Source organism: Protomyctophum bolini (genome assembly GCF_963924005.1).
Source record: "Protomyctophum bolini genome assembly, chromosome: 21".
Lineage (NCBI taxonomy): Eukaryota > Metazoa > Chordata > Actinopteri > Myctophiformes > Myctophidae > Protomyctophum > Protomyctophum bolini.
This window is the reverse complement of record NC_137882.1, coordinates 1,769,407-1,784,847: the sequence shown is the minus strand read 5'-3', so window position 1 is coordinate 1,784,847 and position 15,441 is coordinate 1,769,407. Positions and strand designations below refer to the sequence as shown.

Below are 15,441 nucleotides of genomic sequence, written 5' to 3'. Positions count from 1 at the left end.
TTTACCGTCTTTTCCCCCACCCGCTGGCCGCTGCGGCTCCGCTTCTCCGCTGGGAAGGTGATCATCTCGTTTTTATTTGTACTTTATTATCTACAGCACGGCCAGGGCACGCAACACTGATGATTATTATTGTATCGGGTCGCTCGTTATTTTTGAGAGAGAGAGAGACACCGTTGAACACACACACACACACACACACACACACACACACACAGATCAGGGGTATCGTCATCTGCTGCTGCTCCACGTTTTTTTGTGGATTTCGGATCTGAAAAAAGGAACGAAATAACGCGCTCTATGTGCAAACTGAGCGCCTTGGAGCATGCTCAGAAAGACCAGAATGAACTTACATCCGAAGCAGTGTATACATGAGTCAAATTTTCTTTCAATCGCATTGAACATCGGAGTAATCCGGCCAGTGACATCGGAATGGTTTTTAGATCGCATCGATGGTTTTCATTCGGATGCAAGTTTTTGTAGGTGTTTACATAACGTTTAATAGGATTGAACTTCTATTCGGAATGAAAAGGGGATTTAACTGCTCATGTAAACGTAGCCAATGTGTTCCTCCTGGGAAGTGTGACGGGACTCTCCTCGGGATGGAGAGGATGTGGAGTTCTCTCCAGTGGCATCCGGAGAACTCGCCAGTTTACAGTTTACCAACTCGCAGAGATTTAGTGCATTTCAGTTTTACTTCACCTTTTAAATTGAATTGACTTGAGAGAGAGAGAGAGAGAGAGAGAGAGAGAGAGAGAGAGAGAGAGAGAGGATAGTTGTTAAGAGTTAGACACCAGAGAAAGTAGGAATGCTAAAAGTTTAAACACCCAAAGTACAGAAACAATGGAATTCAATTCGGAACGTGTCCCACTGGTGTACACGAGAAGGGAATCCCAAGTTTTCCCGTCCGTGAATCTATAGGCGTGCCTCGACACCAGGATCAATGATACGATCAAGGACAATGATTATAACATTATGCAACACCGCATCCTTTAGTTCTTAATTAACTCACCCTATAATACGATTCAACATTGATTCAACATTGATTCAACATTGATTCAATATTGCTGTATTTGTCATTTTTTCCCCCAACGGCAGCAAAATGTTTCTCCTATAGTCAAAAAGATACTTTTAACTAGGAGAAACATAACTTTCGTAATAGAGGTGTCATTTTCAGCCAAAAATAATATATGAATAATTGTGGATCTGCGAGCTACTTTTTTTCTATGACATGAATCTATGCCAGACCATAACTGTGCACTCACTCCATAGAATATGGATTTAATTAGTTAATCTAGCGACTCTATTCAGTATCAATTTGCTGTGTTACAATTTATGTGCCAGTATATATTTGTAAAATGCGGCCAAGAAAACCAGCCAGCGTGTTTATAGCTGTCCAATTAAAAAGCTGGCGCGGTCACACTGCTGGAACAGCTGTTGTTGGTTGTTTAACAACACGAACGCGTCTCAGCGATGCCGTCCGCGCATTCGTAAAACACTCAAACGTCGCCTCCTCCTCGCTCCAACGCCATCGGTGTAGTTTCTTAATAACCTTAACTTATATTACTTTTATTTCCTCCTCTGTCTCCTCCAGGGTCTTCCAGGACCACCAGGCGAGAAGGGGGAGAACGGCGATGTTGGCCCTATGGTGAGTATTGATTGATTGATTGATTGACAGTTTGCAGAATTACAGTACAACTTCAAGTACAACTCAATACAAAAAAAAATTATTCACTTTTTTGTGTGAATATTCTACAATATTCATGTCCTGTGTCCCCTTGTTCACGTGTCATTTACTGTGTCCCCTCATTCACGTGTCATTTCCTGTGTCCCCTCATCCAGGGTCCCCCCGGTCCACCAGGCCCCAGAGGCCCCCAGGGACCCAGCGGAGCTGATGTACGTAATATCGTCATATATCGTCACATATCAACGACCTCATTCGTTCACTTCACTGATTGGCTGTCAGAACCATAGACCTACTTCCTGACAGATTGTGATTGGTCTCTCTCTCTTTGTTTGGTCACAGGGCGCTCAAGGACCTCCCGGCGGTGTGGGTGGCATGGGATCTGTGGGCGAGAAGGTGAGTACCGTCCGTACACACACACCGTTGTACTTGAGTAATGTCATGGAACTTTTCAGCACAGTGTGAGCATAAATCAAGAAGAGAGAAGTCTGGTCTGACGATGTTCAATTTATTATAAAGTAATTCAAACGTGCACGAGTGATGAGATCGGGGAAACATGAGGAAAGATGGACTTTCATTGCATATATAAAGACATGAAATCAGCAAAGGGGGTGTGGCCTGACATGGCAAGTTCTGAGATGCTGGGCAGCAACTGGTTGAAACCAGTTACGTTGACTGGCCCATCTGATGACTGTGGCAAGATATAGTGAGACCTTGGGGAAAGCAGGGGAGTGGAAAGCAGAGGAGTGTACACAGCTGCGCAAGCCTGTGCAGGCCTCTCACAATGTAACATGTTAAAATGAAAAATAAGGGGGAAAGTATATGAACAGACAGAGAATATAATTATTCCCTATCAGTAAAAGTATAAATTATGCAGTGTAGAAATACTCTTGTCACAACAAGTCAAATGTACTTCTTTCTTTGCTTAGTACTCGTTACGCAGAGTACTCGTTTTCAAAAATGTACATCTTTTTCTGTACCTTGTTTTGTTTTATTTTAATAATAATCTACAAAGTACGGACTAAAGTAGTAACTAAAGTAGTAACTAAAGTTTTCTAATAATTCTAGCGGACAAAAAAGTATTTTTTTCCTCTGAGATGTAGTGGAGTAAAAGTACTGACATTTGGAAAAGTTAAAAAAAAGAAAAAAAGGTGTACTTCAGTACAGTACTTGAGTAAATGTACTTAGTTACCTTACACACCACTGGTTCCAAAAACGTTTTCATGTCAAGGACCCCCAAATTGACACTAATTAGACCGCGGACCCCCATTAGAAAAGACATGCCAGGGACCCCCCATGAGAGAAGAGACATGCCAGGGACCCCCCATGAGAGAAGAGACATGCCAGGGACCCCCCATGAGAGAAGAGACATGCCAGGGACCCCCCATGAGAGAAGAGACATGCCAGGGACCCCCCATGAGAGAAGAGATATGCCAGGGACCCCCCATGAGAGAAGAGATATGCCAGGGACCGCCCATTAGAAAAGACATGCCAGGGACCCCCCATGAGAGAAGAGACATGCCAGGGACCCCCCATGAGAGAAGAGACATGCCAGGGACCCCCCATGAGAGAAGAGATATGCCAGGGACCGCCCATTAGAAAAGACATGCCAGGGACCCCCCATGAGAGAAGAGACATGCCAGGGACCCCCCATGAGAGAAGAGATATGCCAGGGACCGCCCATTAGAAAAGACATGCCAGGGACCCCCCATGAGAGAAGAGATATGCCAGGGACCGCCCATTAGAAAAGACATGCCAGGGACCCCCCATGAGAGAAGAGATATGCCAGGGACCGCCCATTAGAAAAGACATGCCAGGGACCCCCCATGAGAGAAGAGATATGCCAGGGACCGCCCATTAGAAAAGACATGCCAGGGACCCCCCATGAGAGAAGACCCTAGCACTGATTCTCAACCCGTTTATAATGTCTACGGACCCCCCAGTTTGACATGCATTCTATCTCTGGGACCCCCAATTTATATATTGTAAAATAAATGTTGATTTAACTCTTGAGAGTGTACAAAATTACAATTTACAATTTAGGCATTTAGCAGACGCTCTTAATCCAGAGCGACTTACATTAAGCAAGAACAGAAAAGAATGGGAATACATCACATAAAAGCATTTATCGAGAAACATGCGTAAGCTAAGAAAGTAACAGTGGAATATCTATATAATGAAGCTATACATATAAACTATACATCTATACTACTCTGCTATACATATGTACTATGACGTGCTATGACTACATACAATGCACTTATAGTGCCGTCTACATAACATGATATAACTCTGTATCAAATGCTATCTAAGGGGGGGTAGGGTAACTGCTATGGGCCGTGATGGAGTCTGAAAAGGTGGGTTTTCAGACTACGGTGGAAGATTGGGAGTGATGCTGCAGTGGAACCAAATGGACCATTTTGTTCCATTTTTGTACACTCTGGTAGTTATACAGAACCCATAAGGGTCCATTTGGTTCCAAACTATCATTTATAGCTACACGAGGAGCCCCTATAGAACTCCCTCAAGGACGGACTGTAGGAAGCAATTATCTGGTCTACGTCTCACACTGCAGGAGTCTGGCTTCAGAGCCTTGTGTCTGACACCATTAATGACTGTCTTTACAACACTGCCTACAAGAGGCGGCCATTTCACTGCTGTTTGGCATGGGGAGAGAGACACAGAGAGAGACAGAGAGAGAGAGAGAGAGAGAGAGAGAGAGCTGCGTGATAAATACTTAATGCCACCATGCCTCCGGTCAGCCTGGAATGACTCCAGAACGGAATGTGAAACAGCGAAGGAAGGAAAGGAGAGGGCTTGCGTCACTCTGAGATAGCCGAGGGCACACACACACACACACACACACACACACACACACACACACACACACACACACAGGCGCACACACGCACACACTCTCACACACACACACACACGCACGCACGCCAACTGGGCACGCTGCCGGGCTCTTTGAACTTATGTCATAAATTATGCATCATCTGATATCGCTCAAACGCGCAGATATAGTACAGGCCGTGCTAAATGTTTGGTTTTAGAGCTGCTGTAATGATATTATATCGTATCATTGTGAGATGTGAGATTAGATTACATACGCTCTGGGATTTGAGCTTTTCGTAATAATCATGGTCTTGTATATTAAACCACTGTCCCCGGTCATATATTATATAAGGGGGCCATGGTCATTTTTCAGTTCTTTACATATTATGAAACTGCACACTGTAACCTTTCATATGATGTATTTGCTCATTGGAATTGGGGGGGGAATGAAGAAGTTATGACCATTTGAAACTTGTTGAATTGGAAACCTCAAAGTAAAGAATTTGCCCATCTAAGATCCCAAGACCCAAATGAAGAAAAAGTGGAATATCCGTCCGCACATAATATAATACATAATATAAAAAAATAATTCTATTCTATTCTATTTTCTTTTCAACCTACAACAACAACACTGTATCGACCCTCCAGGCTTTCTCAAGTATAACTTGAGAAATATAATATATATACATAACTTTCTCAAGTATAACTTGAGAAATATAATATATGTATAACTTTCTTTCTCAAGTATAACTTGAGAAAGCCCGGAGGGGCGAAATGTTGCTGTTGTTGCCTGTCATTTTGTTATTAGGCTTTCTTATCTTTATTTCTAGTCGTTACGTCTTTCTACCAAAGAGGTCGACCAGGTGTTATTTTGTGCATTGTTGGCTATTTCCCCTGATATATAAGCCCTCAATGGGGGTTGTTGGGTTTTTGTGCTAATTCGCTTATTTCCATCGAAATGAGTAGTAAAGTGTTGCCGCTTATGGGATGCTATTTACATTGTGAAGAGAGGATACAAAAGAATATATATTTTTGAGCGATGGAAATAAGCGAATTAGCACAACACCCCCATAGCCCTATTCAATTATATTATTACCTATTTATTTATATGTTGATTATCAATAATATGGTCTATTATTATTTCTTCCACACTGACGTTTCTTTCCCCCCGAACCACAGGGAGAGCAAGGGGAGGCTGGAAACCCTGGACCGTCTGGAGAACCCGGAACCGGAGTGAGTTACTGGAACTCTTCTTTGTCTTTGTCTCTTTGACACAATTAAAAAGAAAACAAGAGTTTAAAGTGTAATTAACTAAAATGTTCTATGGTAAAAAGTACAGGCAAAAAAATAAATAAACATTAAATATACATGCTGTGACGTTCAACACTTCACAGACATGTACATTAAAATGACCATGAACACAAAATATTATACCTATAGGGAGGTCCTCGAGGCATCTGGTTAGGATGCCTCTCGGGCGTCTCCCTATAGGGAGGTCTTCTGGGCACGTCCCACTGGGAGGAGACCCCGGGGCAGACCAAGGCACAGTTGGAGGAAACACATCGACTCACTGGCCTTGGAACGTCTCGGGATCCCCCCCAGGAGGAAGTCACTAATGTTGCTCTGGAGGAGAGGGAAGTCTGGAGCTCTCTGGTGGAGCTGTTGCCCCCGCGACCCGACTGCGGATAAGCGGTTGAAGATGGATGGATGGATGGATGGATGGATGGACAACGGCATAACTCGACCGTTTCTACAAACGCAAAACGATCCCCCGACCGCCCAGAGGCGTGAGAAGCCAAAAAGCTCGCTTGACGACGAGGACATAAATATATCTCGCTTCAACAAAATGAAACGTAATAGTATTCATGAGCGCGTGGAGGCTAATATCACCGTGCCTCCTGTGGCGGCTGACGCCAGTTCTCCCTCGCCAGCGGCAGTTCTAGAGCGCTCGCCTCCTAGCGCTGCCTCCCGCGGCACCGTGCACGCTCCTGCCAAATTGACTCCCGTCCCAGACTCTTAATAAAAACAGAATGAAGCGCTATAGCAGCATACCGCTACGCCCACGCTTATGGTCTCTCTAAAGAGCCGGCCGCTTAGCGGGGCTTGGCCCTGATTTGGGCTGAGATTGGACTATATTTACAGTATATACAGTATATCCTCCTGACAGGATTCTGTGACAGTACAGTGGTTTGGGAAAAGCATTCCTGTGCAGTACAGTTTTAGCCTCGATGGAAGAAGTATACATACTGACATTATTTTACTCAAGTAAAAGTATCAATAATACAGTACGCTGATAGTTCTGTTACTAAGTAAAAGTCCTCCTGTATAAAAAAACTGCGTCGTGATATCGACGGCTCTGTTACAGTAGATCTGCTGTCGTTTGTCATTATTGTAGGAATGATCAAGACATCGATGGGTCGGCAGGGGGGGGGGGGTCTGTGGGGGGAGGGGGGAGGGGGGGGGTGGACGTGCTCACTAGCATGCCTAATACCTCCTGTCCCTCTGAGATGTAGTGGAGTAGGAAGTATTGGAGATTGGAGATACTAAACTGCCTCCCCCTGGCCAGCCGGGGCGCCTGATGGAGGGGAAAAGGAACTGGTTGGAATAACGTGTTCCTTCCACGCGCTACGTCCAACCAGGGAAACTCCCCCCTGTCAGGTGTAAAGGAGCAACTTGGGCATGAAGGAAGCATGAGTTCAAGTCCGTTGCTCTCCCCTTGTCCCCCATATATGGGGACTAGGTTGGTCTCCCCTTGTCCCCCATATATGGGGACTAGGTTGGTCTCCCCTTGTCCCCATATATGGGGACTAGGTTGCTCTCCCCTTGTCCCCCATATATGGGGACTAGGTTGCTCTCCCCTTGTCCCCCATATATGGGGACTAGGTTGCCCACATATATGGGGACTAGGTTGGTCTCCCCTTGTCCCCCATATATGGGGACTAAGTTGGTGGAGGGTGTGTAGAGCCCAGGATCACATTAGATGATTGACACAGGGGTGAAAAATGGGTTACAAAATCGTGGGATAAAAAAAAAATATATATATATATAAAATAAAATAAAAGTTACCACTGCTCCTGCCAAAGTGTCAAACACTTTGTGCCTTCTTTGAGGTTCCAGAAGCCTCTGTGCGTGCATGCGTGCGTGCGTGCGTGCGTGCGGCCGGTGAAATGTCCTTGCGGCAGGCTGCTGCTGCCTTTCAAGATGTTCTCTTTCAGCGTTTTCAAAAAAAAGTCGTCCTTAAATGTGTCAGGATGTCATCATGGCGTTCTAAGAAGCCGAGTGCACTCCTCCTCCTTCACCCTCCTCCACCCGAGCGCTGTGTGTGTGCCTTTAGGCCAATGCTGAAAAAAAACCCCCAAAAAAGGATATTTCTCTGGCTCATTTCACATCAAGAGGCTGGTTCTGTTCTGCCACGCGTCCCGTGAATGCCTGTATGTTTGGGGGCAGTCTGGTATTAAAGGTAGAGTAAGTGATTTCACTCAAAAAACCTTAGGTTTAGTTTTTGGCTGTGGGACCTAAGCCTTCGTCCAATCAGGATAGAGAGTCAAAAACGAAACCTAAGGTTTTTTGACCCCCAGGGGTTAACTGGGGACAGGGAGGAACTCCTTATATGGTCAGCACACTCTATAGTAGAGAGGATTATCACAACGAAACAAAAAAATAAGTGATTTTTGAATTAAGTGAAATCACTTACTCTACCTTTAAAAATGTAAAAGTACTCATTATGCAGAAATGTCAAGTTTCAAGTTTTCAAAAAGTATGACAATCTTTTGAAAATAGCACCTCTACAAGCTCACACAGAGTGCGTTGCTTAAGTGGCAACACGACACATTGTGAGCTTGTAGATCGGCTATTTTCAAATGGTCTAAATGTAATTTATATAGAGCTGATGTGTGTAATGTAAATAATTGTAGTGGAACAAAAGTACAATATTTGCCTTCCGAGATGTAGTGGAATACTTAAGTAAATGCACTTAGTTAAAGGAAAAGGTAAAGGAGCTTTATTGGCCTCAGAAAACATTATACGACAAAGCAAAGGAAAACAAAGTGGAACGATACAATCAAAACAAAAGTCAGAATCTCCAATAAATCAATGTATTGATCACTGGACGCAGATAGTGGAGGAATACACAATGATTAGTCCATGATGCACTGCTGATGTCTCTCTCTCTCTCTCTCTCTCTCTCTCTCTCTCTCTCCACAGGGACCGAAGGGCGAGCGAGGGGACAAGGGAGAAGCCGGACCACCGGGCTCTGCAGGGCCCGCCGGAGCCAAGGGCCCCCCCGGAGACGACGGCCCCAAAGGAAACCCTGTAAGTCAGGGGTGGTGGGGCAACTCTGACGATGGAGAGGGCCACAATGTCTCCACACTCACTCCAGAGGGCCACAATGTCTCCACACTCACTCCAGAGGGCCACAATGTCTCCACACTCACTCCAGAGGGCCACAATGTCTCCACACTCACTCCAGAGGGCCACTATAGTTCCACACTCACTCCAGAGGGCCACTATAGTTCCACACTCACTCCAGAGGGCCACTATAGTTCCACACTCACTCCCAGAGGGCCGCTATTGTTCCACACTCACTCCAGAGGGCCGCTATAGTTCCACACTCACTCCAGAGGGCCGCTATAGTTCCACACTCACTCCAGAGGGCCGCTATAGTTCCACACTCACTGCAGAGGGCCACTATAGTTCCACACTCACTCCAGAGGACCACTATAGTTCCACACTCACTCCAGAGGACCACTATAGTTCCACTCTCACTCCAGAGGACCACTATAGTTCCACACTCACTCCAGAGGGCCACAATGTCTCCACACTCACTCCAGAGGGCCACTATAGTTCCACACCCACTCCAGAGGGCCACTATAGTTCCACACTCACTCCAGAGGGCCACTATAGTTCCACACTCACTCCAGAGGGGTCACTATAGTTCCACACTCACTCCAGAGGGGCCACTATAGTTCCACTCTCACTCCAGAGGACCACTATAGTTCCACACTCACTCCAGAGGGCCACTATAGTTCCACACTCACTCCAGAGGGCCACTATAGTTCCACACTCACTCCAGAGGGCCACTATAGTTCCACACACTCACTCCAGAGGGCCACTATAGTTCCACACTCACTCCAGAGGGCCACTATAGTTCCACACTCACTCCAGAGGGCCACTATAGTTCCACACTCACTCCAGAGGGCCACTATAGTTCCACACACTCACTCCAGAGGGCCACTATAGTTCCACACTCACTCCAGAGGGCCACTATAGTTCCACACTCACTCCAGAGGGCCACTATAGTTCCACACTCACTCCAGAGGGCCACTATAGTTCCACACTCACTCCAGAGGGCCACTATAGTTCCACACTCACTCCAGAGGGCCACTATAGTTCCACACTCACTCCAGAGGGCCACTATAGTTCCACACTCACTCCAGAGGGCCACTATAGTTCCACACTCACTCCAGAGGGCCACGTACTGTAATTTACAGTACGTCTCTCTCTCGGTCACTCAGGACTCAGGAGCAGCGCTTCAGATGAAACCACCATTGGCAGGCATTCTTTAGTGGATTCACAGGTCCTCTACATTTAGTATATTTGAGCGTAATCCAGTGAATGATGCATGTTGTTGTTTTTGTTTTCAGGGACCTGTTGGCTTCCCTGGAGACCCTGGACCCCCTGGAGAGGCTGGCGTCGCTGTGAGTATTGGGGGGGGTGAAACGTTTTAGCGTTTTGGGTTGTTTGACGTCAGCTTACATAGGTACCTAGGTTTAGAAACCTCTAGGTGTCAGGCCGGTAGTAAGGAAGGGAACACCACTGTAGGTTTAGTTTTGTAGTAATCGTAGTGTTTTTTTAATAAGATTCCATTTTTAGTTTCAGTCACATTTTATAGTCATCTGAAATGTTTTAGTTGACTAAAAATATCATAAGATTTTACTCGACTAAATCTGCAACTGATTAATCGACTAAAATGTATTTTTGGACGGTTGTGACACGGCATTGAAATGCCTGATTTAATATAGCAGATCTCACAAGCTCACAACACGCTGTGAGCTTGTAGATCTGCTATTTTCAGGAGACTTGTAACACCAGCGCGCAACCAAACATAACATGTCCCTCCCTGACATATTTGAGGAAATTGTCAAGTATTTTAGTCTTAGTTTTAGTCATCATAGTTTTGGTCAGTGAAAAAATGCGGGATCGGCTATCACACTGAGATGAACGTTGGATATCCCGTTCTGCACTTCAAAATTCACATTCATACCTACCTGTAATTTAGTTTGTAATTATTTGTTTTAAATAATCAATATATTTATTGCATTTTTCTTCTGTGAAGGGCACTGACGGAGGACCTGGAGAGAAGGGAGAGGATGGAGAATCCGGTCAACCTGTGAGTATCTATTATAGTACAATATATCTTTTTATTGGGTTTTTTACATTTTTTTCCCTCCCATGTGGGGTCCTTGTTCATGTCAGCATATACATTTGTTAATACATAAGTCTTAAGGTCATTACACACTGGCGAATTAGCGACGCGATGCGAATAAGCGATCTGAAAATGCGAAATAAATAAAGAGCGAAAACGGTCGCATTTTCGCACATTCACATTTTATCCAAAAGACAAAGATTATTGATATGAAAAAACCGATCGCATCGCTCCACCAGCCTTTAGGAGCGCCTGTTGTTCGCAATACTGGATGTTGCGCATCGCCTTGGGCGTTGTGATGTAATGGATTAAATAACCCCTGGCAATCGGAGTGTTTTAACATAAGGTTCTGTTCAGAATTTATCGTCTCCCGTCTTTCCACAAAATAATAGAAAATGCTCAATAGTTGAGCTCGATAAGAACCCCTGGCTCGATATAAGAACCCGGCTCGATATAAGCCTGATCGATTATAAGGTGGTCGTTATCAATAAAAAATAACGAGCTCCATCCGTGTACTCAGGGGGTTTATTCTGTTGTGTAGATGAATTAGTCAGGCGTTGGTTTAACCCGTTCTGACCTGAGATCAGATTCTAAAAGTCTCTTCTACATCCTGACAGTTTTCTGAAAAAGCCATGTTTCTATATATGTCAGTCGTTCTTCGATTTTTCAAAAAAATAGCAGACTCTACAAGCTCGTAGCGCGCCACTCGGTGGCGCGCTACGAGCTTGTAGATCTGCTATTTTTCAATAGCTATAAAGCATAGCATGATGCTAACACCAAAAGGGGTTCCCCGCACAAAAGGGGTTAATTAGTCAGGCGTTGGGTTTAAAATGTGTACAAATGAATAACAAACGTGTCGATGTCAAATTAAGTATGATTACGGCAGCGCTTATTGTTTCAATCTCAGCTGCAAGCTGTTTAATGTAATGAGTCACTGCTGCTGCTGTAAAGAGCCTGGTGTGCAGCGCGTACTCAAATTAATCATGGTATTTATTACTTCACTCACTGATGCTTCTATAGGGCGCAGTGGTGTAAAAAAGTATACCTTTTAAATTAAGTAAAAAGTATATCAATACTGCAATGTAGAACTATATACTCTGTAACAAGTAATTAAAAGCCCCGGAATTCAAAATGTATACTTTTATACCATTTTGACCTGAGATCAGATTAAAACATGTCTTCTACATCCTGTCAGTCGTTCTTTTATTTGTCAAAAATAGTAGACCTATGAGCTTGTAGATCTGCTATTTTTCAATAGCTAAAGCATAACATAATGCTGACACCAAAAGGGGTTCCCGCCCCAAAATGGGTTAAATGTACAAAGTACAAAGGTATTGGTATCAAAATGTACTTAACGTACCAAAAAGTGAAAGCACTCGTAATAATGCAGAAGTTTTCAAATGTATAAAAAAAAATCATTATTTTGAAGATTTTCTTTTTTTGCAACTGAATGTCTGGAAAATGTAAATGAAGAGTTTACATATTATATAGTACACATAGTACATGCATAAACCTTCACTAATGATTATATCTGGTTTTTTTATGGTTTATTGTCTCTATTATTAACCCATTCTGACCTGAGATCAGATTCATACGAGGTTTCCACTGGACACACACTGGTCTGATTAACCCATTCTGACCTGAGATCAGATTATAAAAATGTCAGTCGCTCTTCGATTTTTCAAAAATAGCAGACCTACAAGCTCGTAGCGCGCCACTCGGTGGCGCGCTATGAGCTTGTAGATCTGCTATTTTTCAATAGCTAAAGCACAACATGATGCTAACACCAAAATGGGTGCCCGGTCAGAATGGGTTAAAGGACCACTTCACCACTTTTCAACCTATCTTCATATAATAGGTCCTCACTAATAATCATGATAAAATGGCGCAATCTTTTTCTACTCGGTCTGTGACTCATAGGAGGGCTGTTGGGCAGTTCAGAAACTGTCTTCCAGTGACATCATCGATGGGGAATACAAGCTAATAAAAACTGCTAGGCTTTCTAGTCCTGAAAAGTTGCAATGCGAAAATGGAAGCCATCGTTCTCACGATAATGAAAATCTAAACATTTCTGTACAAATATCTTGTTTAAAAAAATAATCTGCCTAATGATGATGTCAGTGGAAGACGGTTTCTAAACTGCCCACAGCCCTCCTATGAGACACAGACAGACTGAGTAGAAAATAATTGTGCCATTTTTTCATGATTATTAGTGAGGACCTATTATATGAAGATAGGTTGAAAAGTGGTGAAGTGGTCCTTTAAGGTTATTGTAGCAGTCAATTTATATTGGCCAAAAACGTACTTTAAGACGACTACTTGAATAGTCGACCATATAGTTGCTCAACTAAAGCCCAAGTGTGTACAGTACAGTACAGTACGTTTGCCTCTCAGATTATTATGAAGTATTTCAGTAATTAAAGGTAAACAGTGCAGTGTGTCGCTCTGTGAGTTACACTGCCTCTAATTACCATGCATAAAATAATGTAAATTACTTTTTATCGGCACCAAAACACAAACACCGTAGGGAAACTTTTGAAATGTGTCTTTTTTTTTAGTTTTTAGTCAGGTTGATGTAGCCTGATTGCTATTTTTTTGGCATGGGGACTATATCTCCTGTCTCAAAGGGCTGTACTTTGCGTGTCTTAAGTACCAGGTCTTATTCCCTATAACTTGAGTAAACTAAAGACCTGGAGGCGTGATCAATGCCATTTGGCTATTCTCAGTGGCCAAAGAGCATTGATCACGCCTCCAGGTCTTTAGTTTACTCAAGTTATAGGGAATAAGACCTGGTACTTAAGACACGCAAAATACAGCCCAAAGTGTGGGTTTGGCATGGGGACTATCTCCTGTCTCAAAGTGTGTCCTTTCCCCGCCTGATGGAGAGGAAACTAAAGGAACTGGTTGGAATAACGTGTTCCTTCCACGCGCTACGTCCAACCAGGGAAACTCCCCCCTGTCAGGTATAAAGGAGCAACTTATTGGACACTCAGGCATGAAGGAAGCATGAGTTCAAGTCCGTTGCTCTCCCCTTGTCCCCCATATATGGGGACTAGGTTGGTCTCCCCTTGTCCCCCATATATGGGGACTAGGTTGGTCTCCCCTTGTCCCCCATATATGGGGACTAGGTTGGTGGAGGGTGTGTAGAGCCCAGGATCACATTAGATGAATTACACAGGGGTGAAAAATGGGTTACAAAATCGTGGGATGAAAAAAAATAATATATAAAATAAAATAAAGTGGGTTTGTCATGGGGACTATATCCTGTCTCAAAGTGTGTTTGGACGTTATATTCAGACGTAATACGTTTTCTGCAAATGCCGCATTGAAGTGAAGAGTTTGAGTATTTCTTTTCAAAGCCATGATCACACAGCTGAATAACTCTGTGAATTCCTCTCCAACTAAAAACAGCGATATAGATGCAGCATCTCATTTTTCCTCTTTTCAATGTTTTGGCAGATATCTGCCAATTAACGCCACTGAAAAACAAAGGTTTAATTTAGCATGCAATATAGTGTGGAGAGTGTCAGATGAAAGGGTCCGCGAGAGCCCATTGTTTTAGAGAAGGTCTCCTGGCTCCCCCCCCCCCACACACACACACACGACATCATCCTGTTTGTGTGTCTCCTAAATGTCAACAGATCTCCAAGCTCTCGTCCTGTTTGGCAAAAACCGTCGAACATTTTAAATAAATGTTTTCTAAATCATGAACATTTTGAGGCACACTTTTAACGATTAAAAAAAAGAAAATAGCAGACCTACAAGTTCATGATCATGTTCAATGATCTGCTATTTTTCAATAGCTTAAGCATAACATAATGCTAACACCAAAAGGGGTTAAAGAGCCTCCCCTCCCCGGGTCAAATTGCACATCGACACCGAGCCAATTATTGCTACAAAACAATGGTATTATTTTGCCAATGCAGAGACTGTGTTATAATAATAATAATAATAATAATAATAATAATAATAATATTTTATCTTCTCCCCTGTCCTCCCTCAGGGTCCACCCGGTCCGTCAGGAGAAGCGGGCCCACCAGGACCACCGGGCAAGAGAGTAAGTCCACTTTGATCCACCAGAATAAAATAAGCTGCATTTGTACAAACAATTAATTATTTTTTACAGGACGCTAGCCCCTCCTATGTCTATAGCTTTTGAGGGTGTGTGTGTGTGTGTGTGTGCGCATGCGCGTGCATGCGTGTGTGTGTGTGTCACACGGTTGTGCATTTTCATTATTATTGCCGGGGGTTGGTACCACCCCCCCCACACCCCCCTCCTTCCTGGCATGGTCAATGCCTTTAGCTGACCTAAACTGTAAACTGTGGATAAGTGAAAAGTTATGAAGGCATGTCAGGACGTGAGCTCATTTATTTAAATTGTCCTCCAGAGAGGGAGAGAATAAATACATACGTTTAAAAAGGGGAGAAAAAGCTTTCAAGCTTTACTAAGCCATGCAGAAATCAGAAGGGATGTACCTGCTGCGCTCCTGGCGTTGGT

At 43.8% G+C, this 15,441-nt stretch overlaps 1 protein-coding gene across 6 annotated transcripts in view; it reads left to right on the top strand.

Annotated features, from left to right (window-relative positions):
• col11a1a (collagen, type XI, alpha 1a) overlaps positions 1-15,441 on the top strand; it is a 160,294-nt gene that overhangs the window by 122,470 nt on the left and 22,383 nt on the right. For all 6 annotated transcript variants that reach the window (XR_013966181.1, XR_013966182.1, XM_080794327.1 and 3 more), the window contains 8 exons: positions 1,592-1,645; positions 1,840-1,893; positions 2,024-2,077; positions 5,699-5,752; positions 8,723-8,830; positions 10,162-10,215; positions 10,854-10,907; positions 14,947-15,000. Coding sequence is in view for 4 of the 6 variants with exons in the window: in XM_080794327.1 (XP_080650453.1) it covers positions 1,592-1,645; positions 1,840-1,893; positions 2,024-2,077; positions 5,699-5,752; positions 8,723-8,830; positions 10,162-10,215; positions 10,854-10,907; positions 14,947-15,000 (486 nt within the window). In the remaining 2 variants the exon portion in view is untranslated. The remainder of the gene's footprint in view (positions 1-1,591; positions 1,646-1,839; positions 1,894-2,023; positions 2,078-5,698; positions 5,753-8,722; positions 8,831-10,161; positions 10,216-10,853; positions 10,908-14,946; positions 15,001-15,441) is intronic.